This window comes from Accipiter gentilis, unplaced genomic scaffold (assembly GCF_929443795.1).
Source record: "Accipiter gentilis unplaced genomic scaffold, bAccGen1.1, whole genome shotgun sequence".
NCBI classification, from domain to species: Eukaryota; Metazoa; Chordata; class Aves; order Accipitriformes; family Accipitridae; genus Astur; species Astur gentilis.
The window spans coordinates 733,292-740,721 of NW_026061174.1; the positions used below are offsets into that span (position 1 = coordinate 733,292).

Sequence of the window (7,430 nt, forward strand, 5' to 3'; positions counted from 1 at the left end):
GGATCGTTCTGGTCCCTCTCCACTAAGTGCAGCGTGGGCTGTGAGTGAGCGTGTTGCGGTGATCAGGAGGGTATTTTCTTCATGACAGAGGTGACAGTGCCTCCTTTCCATGGGGGCCTCAACCCGCGAATCACCAGCAGCAGGTTTCTGTAGCAGCGCTGTGCCCACTTTGCCCCAGCTCTGAGCTCCTCAGCCCCTTGGGGAAGCAGGAGGAGGGCAGGGACTGTGAGAACCAGAGGCAGAGGACAGAGGCAAGCAAGAGGGTGGTGCGGTGGCAGGTGACATTGCTGGGGTATGGTGAGGTCACTGGTGTGGGAGGAAGCTGATGGGTCAGAAGCAGCAGGCGGCACTGAGGTGCTCCCTGCACCGCTGCAGAACGTCCTGCGCCGCCCATCACCTCCCGGGAGGCACTGGGAGGGTGTCGCAGAGGGTGACGCGCAGCAGAAACGAGGGCAGGGGAGACTGAGGAGGGGACAGAGAGGTGTGTGGGCTGAAGCAAGGGGAGGAGAGGGGCTTTGTGCATCCTTCGTTTGTCCTCTGTGTTTCTCAAGACGCAAATCGGGAAGGAGATGTTGAGGGCAGTGGGCCAAAATTGTAATTCGGTGCAATTCCCCAAGTTGAGGCTGCTTTGCCCGTGAGAGGGAAATGGTCTAAAAATGGTCTACCAAATCCAGTGCAGCAGCAGCCGCCCGCGGGCGGCCCAGCTCCAGCCCTGCCATCTGAAGGCCAAAGCTGGGAAAAAGAGGTAGAAGGAGGAAGAAGGGGCAGCAGGTCAGCACCGAGTGGAGGCCCCCTGCTCAAAGCAGGGTCAGCGAGAGCGGGTGGCCCTCATGCGTGTCCAGACGGGCCTGCAGGTGGGCCCTGGGGCGGCTGGGCAGTGGCGTGGCAAGACGATGATGCAACAATGCGGTGGTGCAGCAACGTGATGATGCAGCAATGCAGTGATGCAACAATGTGCAACTGCTCTATATAAGCGCTTGCTGGAAGACCGGCTGTGGTGGCCACAGCTGGGTGCCTCTGGAGCGAGAGGTGCCAGCGCAGGGTCGCAGCTCCAGGAGAGCTCTTGGAAGGAGCCATGGAGCACCGTCTCACTGCTGGCGTCCGAAACGTGGACGCACTGCTGAGCGTAGTGGGGAAGGGGGGAAAGGTGAGCAGTGTGCCGATGGAGAGTGCTCAGGCCGGGAGCCTGGGACATGGCTGGGGAGCTGGGAGGGATCCCAAGGTGGTCGGGCTGGGGAGAGTTTGCAGGGAGTCCTGCCTCTCTGCCCAGCCTGGCTTACGGCTAAGCAGGTGGCAGGGCTTGCTGCGAAAGGACGCAGACGTGGGTTGAGGGAGGGTCGGGAGTTGCGGGGACGGGGGCGAGGAAGGAGAGAGCAGCTCTTGCCTGGGCCGCTCTGGGCGCTCCCCTTGGTTGGAGTCTTCCGAGAGCCTTTCTTGCAGCTGCCGTGCAGGAGGCTTATATGGAGATAGTGCCTGAGTGCCCATGAGTGTCTCCCTCTTTCTAGCTCGGGAACAGGAGACAGCCACTGGCAGAAGGAGGTCCTGGGCTGCTGGACCTCCCCCTTGGGGTCAAGATCCCTGTGCACGCGGGCTCCAAGCCTGTCTTCTGCAGGACAAAGCTGGGGGAAAAGGTAAAGGAAGTAGAAAGGGGTAGAAGAGCTCTCCTCTTTTACGGGGTCCCCGTCATTCAGAGAAGTCCTTGTGGCTGCCTGTTCTACAGTGGGCGCCACAGCCCTTCAATCTGGCAGCGCTGGGGAGTAGAGGGAAGCTCCTGGCTCCCTGGTGCAGAGACAAAGAGGAGGACTGGCAAGGTCTGCAGTTCTTTCTGCTGGCCTAAGATGCCTACTTTGCTGGTGGGCTTTGTCTTCTCTCCCCCAGCCCAGCCCAGCCTAGCTCAGCCCAGCCTGACCCCGCAGCCCGGCTGTGGTGTCCTCTGTGGCTTCAGAAGGATGGAGGAGAGTGTTGGTCCTCAAAGGACCTTTACTTTTTCACAAGTACCGCCTGGCACCCCTTTGCTGCTCTCTCCTTCCTCCTTCATAGTGTGCAAAATCTCTCTCACAGCTTCACCAGCCCTCTGGCTATTTCAATCTGGGAGATCCATACTGCCGCCTGCTGAGCACCGACTACAACAGCCTGCATGACCCGCATCTGCGGGCCTACCATAAACGCAAGGACAACCTGCAGAGGCTGAAGAGAGAGGGTTACATCACCAGTGACGGCAGAGTAGGTTTGGGTATCGGGCTGATAAAAACAGTCCTCATCAAGCGGGGTTCCCAGAGCGCTTGCTGCAGCCGCCTGTTGCTGGCGGAGGGCACAGGGCTGTGGGGCTGCTTTCCCTGGGAGCAGAAGTAGCGCCAGCGTCCCTCTGGCAATTCCCACTGCTGCTCTTCTCTGGCTGCCCCGCGCTGCCTGAGCGTCAAGGAGGCAGCCGGTGCGAGGCCCGGTGCTGAGGCGAGGAGCACCGCTCGGCCCTGGCTGGGGGGGAGTCAGGGGCCCCGCCACTGGGTAGGGGAGCGGAGGGGAGGGGAGGGGAGGGGAGGGTGTGCAGAGGAGCATCTCCCCTCCCGCCGCTGGGTTTGGGCTGTTTTGGGGAAGGCAGCCTACGGAGCTGGCTTGAGAGTTCTCGGGGGATTTCTCCCCTCGTCTCTCCATAGGTGGTTTGCACTCTGAAGGAGTTCAATGAGTACAGGCAATATCTGACCACGCTCAAGCTGGAGGCAGAGAAAACATTCATGCGAGAGGAGGTAGGCAAAGCGGAGTGTTCGTGGGCACCGGTCAGCGGCACGGTGCCGAGGGCTGGGGCTTTACTTGCAGCATGTTGGGGAGGGGAGGCGGTCAGTGCAGAAGAGGTGAGGGCTGTGCTGCTGGGCCGGGTCTTGTGGCAGGGAAAGGAGTACCGGGCTGCGAGCTGAGCTAGCGCAGGGTGCAAGGGTGGGCATGGGCGGGACAGCCACGTGCAAGCACGCGGAGTCCCGAGGGAAGCATTTCTTTTCTGCCCTCGTCGCGTGGCTGAAGCGGATCGCTGTCCTGGGTCCGCGGGGTGCCTCAGCGTGCAGGGGCGTGAGCGCTTGTCCAGGCAACAGCAAGCCACAACCCAATGTCACCTTTCAGAAAAAGCTTCAGCAAGACCTGGCCCAATCAGAGGATGCCTCCAAACTGCCGGGAGGGACTGACGTTTCTCACCCGCAAGAGTGGCTGCCGCAGGAGCAAAGACAGAGTTTGCCAGGTGGAGAGAGGAAGAGGAGGCAGAGGTAAGAAAAGGCCAAGTAACGCTTGCTCTTCAAGGGGGCCTCTGGTCCCTGAGAGAAGTGCTGGAGCCTCCTGTTGGAGTAAACAAAGGCCAGTGGTGGAAGGAGCTGGTGCGGGCTGCAGTCACGTTGGCGCAGTCTGTGTTTGGAGCCTTGCACAGGCAGGAGGACTACTGGAGCAAAGTAACCAGGAGCAGGGTGATGGGAGTGGCCGAGCAGAAAATGGCCTGGGCAAGACGGTCAGAGGTGCTCCTTCTCAGCTGCCTTCCTTTCTTTTGACAGGCATCTGACTGTGACCAAGAAGCCGATGGAAAGACTGGAGGCTCTTGAAAAAGAGCAACGCCTCCTCCAGCAGGCCAAGTGCCAGCAGCAGCAGCAGCTGGGAAAGAGGAGGCAGCCAGGCATGCAGAGCAGCTCCGACAAGTCCGCTCTCAAAGGAAGGCCGGTGAGTAGGAGCCGGGTGGATGCTGGGGGCTGCCTCTGCTGTGCAGCAGCACGTTGGTACCTGGTACTCGGGAGAGGACGCTGCCACACACACAGAGCTGCTCAGGGCTTGCGAAGGGTGCTTGGTCACTGAGGAGGTGGTGCCTGGCCAGTGTGCGACGTGTCCTTGTTTGAGGGTGGCTGTCGGAGACTAAGAAGCGGTTGCTTGCCTTCCTGTGTCTCAGACACGAGGCACTAGCCCTTTCTGACACAGAAGTGTGCCTGGGCGCTCTCAGTGGCCACTTCTGAGCAGGGTCTCACACATTTAGCACAAACCTGCTGCACTAGTGGCCGCACGGTCCATGGTGCTGGTTTCGCGCCTGTTTGAAAAAGTCTTGGTTTCGTCCAAAGACTTCTGCATCCAAAGATGCAGTGTCCCTGAACCTGACAGTGCCGGTGCTTGGCCATTCGTGGGTTGGTTTTCTCTTCCAGGAGGTCTTTGATGAGCTTAGCGGAGAGCCTGCTGTTGCCCAGTCCTCGTTAGCGGGGGTCCCGTTAAACATTGCCCAGCTCCATCCCTTGCAACAGCCACTTGGGAAGCATTTCTGGATAGTGTGGGGTGCTATCCATGCTGGGGTGAAGGGTTAAACTCCTTCTGCCGTGGCAGTCAGGCTGTCAAGCTGCAAAAGAGCAAATGACAATTTCCGGCTGCTGCCTGGCTCTGTGCTTGACTCGCAATTTCTTCCCCACTTTGCACGAGGCTGGCAGCCCGCGGTGGACCTTCAGGCTGCCTCCTGTCCCAAGGACATTTCCTTGGGCTGGCAGACAACAGCCATGTGCCTCAAGAAGAAGGATCGTTTTCTTTTCTGCTCTCAGAACAGCCGTTCCTGGCATTCGGCCCTGAAAAGGGGCAAACAGGGCACCCTGATAGAGGGCAGCTGGGACCCGTGGCAGAAGAGCCTGGTCCAGTACCTTCGACAGCTTTCCCTCTGCTATTGGTTCTGAGGTCCAGGGGGGCTACAGTGCCCTTTGCTCTAAGCAAAATGGCACCTGCTTGATTCTGAGAGGTGCCCCTAACACTTGGCTCCTGGCCGCAGGAGACCAGAAACCTCAGTGTGCCAGGTGGCCTACAGAGAAACCAGAGTTTTTCCAGCTTGACTGCTAGGGACTCGTCTGGGCAGGGGTCCTGTGAGGAGGAAGAGGAAAGCAAAGGGAGGTGAAGGAACCCATTCACTCATTAACTGCTCCTCCTTTTAGTCTGCAGCGTGTGCCGGAGAAGAAGTGCCTAACAGCATACAGCCTACGGTGCTGCGGGCTACGCTGGCAGAAGACCAGGAGCTTAAAGAGGTGGCTGAGACCGTGGTCCAGGAGGTGCTGGAGCGGGTGAAGGCGCTGGATCAGTCCGTCCGCGTCTTAAGGAAGGCTCCCCATGAGGTCCGTGGAAGGCTGTTTGCCAGTGCCAGAAGGCCAAAGCCTTTGGACACTTCTGCGGATCGCCGGGACAAGATCAGACTGGTGGCTCAAGAGATTGTGGCGAACGTGTTGGAGAGCTTTGGGGAGCACTTGGTGCCCAGCACGTCTGAGGCAGCCGAGCCTGGGCCAGCAGGCAGGCAGAAGCTGTCAGAGCTTGTTGCGGGAAGAACCAGCCGAGCAGGCAAATCTGGAGAAGAGAGATGGAGGGAGGCGGAACTAGCATCTTCCGACAGAGCATCTTCACAGTCTTCTATCGACAAAAGGACGAAAGAGGCTGTTGAAAGTGTTAGCTCCACCTTGTCATCCTTTGTAGCTTCTCAGTTTGAACAGGACTTCCGCTGTCAGTTTTCTGAGATCCTGAAGATTCAAGGAGTGACAGAAGGACAAGGACCAGCCAGAGCATCGGAACGGCAGATCCCAGAAGCAAGCAAGAGAGCAAAGGTGCCTGTGTTGCAACCACTGCAAAAGGCTGCTGATGTCTCACGAGTGAGTTGTGAGATTGCCAAGGAGAGCATCCAAAACGCCATCTCCAGAGTTCAGCAGCTGGATGCTGAATTGATCGGGTATGCCAAAACCATTGTCCTTGAAATTCTGGAAACGGTGAGGAAGAAGTTAGAGGAAGAAAGGAAGTCCAAGCAAAAATCGGAGAAGCTTCAACCAAGGGAAGTCTTGCCACCTCTCAGCCTCCCTGCAATAGTCACGCCTTCGGAGGAAGCGGGACAACTCAAAGAGGAGAGCTCACGTACTCTCCTCCCACCTCTCCGCCGAGGTGCTGCGCAAGGTGCTCGCCAGACAGCAGAAGGCCTTCAGGAGTCCAGGGATTCCACCTCCGGAGCCACAGCAAGGTCTTCAGTGCCTGCACTGGAAACTCTGCGTATACTCCGGCCAGGGAGCACTGCAGACACCCTTCCCCCCACGGGCCCCCAGTTTCCAAGAGAGCCCATGCCTCCAGCGGGTCCCAAGCGCCCTACCCAGGCAGGAGCACGGCACAGACCAGTGCGTTTAAAGCTTCTCCCGGAGGAGCCTGTGCATCCTGAGTCATTGAAGAGGGCGGTAGCTGGGAGCCTTGTGGAGGATGTCCTGAGGAGGTGTGTGGCTCCAGGGCCACAGAGCCCCCAGGCAGCTCCCCCAGGCAGAGAATAAAGAGTTTGCTCCCAAGGGCTTGCTTGTGCCTACATTTATTGATGCCAGGCCATACTGTGTCTGGGTGTTTTCCCTGCAAAGTTTTCCCTCGTCTTCCTCCCTCCTACAGCCTCGGTCAGGCCAAGACCCAGTTCTACAGGGAATCTTAAGTAGGGACGAGAAAAGGAGTCAATGTTTCTGCCTTGTTTAGAAAGCTTTGTGGCTGGGCTATTGGAGGGGCTGGTCCAGCTCTGTAAAGCTGTACTCATGCCTTCTGTGAGTCCCATAGGTGGGCGCTGTTGAAGGCTGCGCCTTGTTCTGTGCATTTATTCTCTCGTCCCCTCACGACCTCCTGATGGGCCTTGGGGTTCCTACCCAGGCCCGTTGGTGGTCCTGTGTCGCGGTAGAGATGGACACGACAAGTAACAGATCATGCAAAATGGCTCCTTTATTGTTCTAACACACCTTTTTATCCCCTACTTCAGAGTATGTGTTAGTATATGATTGGTTTAGTTAGTAACGGTTCTTCTTATCGCTATCTTGTTTTTGTACCACTCTTCTCGGATCTTCCCAGACTTTCAAGGATACACTACAAGCTGCTCAAGGTCGCGCTGTTCTCGAACTGTCAGGCATTTCGTAGACCCGTTGCATCCCCCGACAGTCCTGTCTGTGTCGCAACAAGGGACTGGCCTTCAAAGTGAGGCTTTGGGCCCTAAGAGAAGGGTTTGGAGCATAAAAATGAGGGTTTGGAAACTCAGGATGTGGCTTGGACCCTGAAAACGACTGGCTGGATCCTAAAAATGAGGCTTTGGAGACTGAAAATGGGAGTTCGGCAACTAAAAAAGTGGCCTTGGGCTCTAAAAAGGAGACTTTGCCAACTGCAGGGGAGCCTGTGGACCCTCAAAATGAGGGTTTGGAGCCTGAAATGGGGCTCTGGAAGCCAAAACTAAGACTTTGGGAAGGGAAAACGAGGCTTTCTGCCCTGTAAGTGTAACTTTGGAGCCTAAAAGCGTGGCTTTGTGCCTTAAAGCTGAGGGTTTAAACCCTCCAAGTGAAACTGTGGGCCCTAAAGAACAGCTATGGGTCATAAAAGGCCAAAAGGTTTGGACCAGAACAATGAGGACTTTGGCCCTCCAGATGAGGCTTTGGGCACTAAAAATGGTG

General features: G+C 57.5%; 1 protein-coding gene across 1 annotated transcript; it reads left to right on the forward strand.

Moving 5' to 3' along the window:
- The first annotated feature begins 953 nt into the window (after positions 1–953).
- On the forward strand, positions 954–7,175 carry LOC126037525 (trichohyalin-like). Its single transcript, XM_049797857.1, has 9 exons — positions 954–1,147; positions 1,506–1,631; positions 2,062–2,223; positions 2,655–2,744; positions 3,112–3,251; positions 3,531–3,693; positions 4,929–5,484; positions 5,632–5,886; positions 7,132–7,175. The coding sequence occupies exons 1-9, from the start codon at positions 1,076–1,078 to the stop codon at positions 7,173–7,175; spliced, it is 1,608 nt and encodes a 535-aa protein (XP_049653814.1). The 5' UTR covers positions 954–1,075.
- The last annotated feature ends 255 nt before the right edge of the window (positions 7,176–7,430 follow it).

What these genes read in the sequence shown, in the direction of transcription:
- LOC126037525 (XM_049797857.1), top strand. Translation starts at nt 1,076, where the DNA reads ATGGAGCACCGTCTCACTGCTGGCGTCCGAAACGTGGACGCACTGCTG. An exon ending in GAGAGGAAGAGGAGGCAGAG is followed by an intron (nt 3,252 to 3,530) that starts GTAAGAAAAGGC and finishes TTCTTTTGACAG; the next exon opens with GCATCTGACTGTGACCAAGA. An exon ending in CCGCTCTCAAAGGAAGGCCG is followed by an intron (nt 3,694 to 4,928) that starts GTGAGTAGGAGC and finishes TCCTCCTTTTAG; the next exon opens with TCTGCAGCGTGTGCCGGAGA.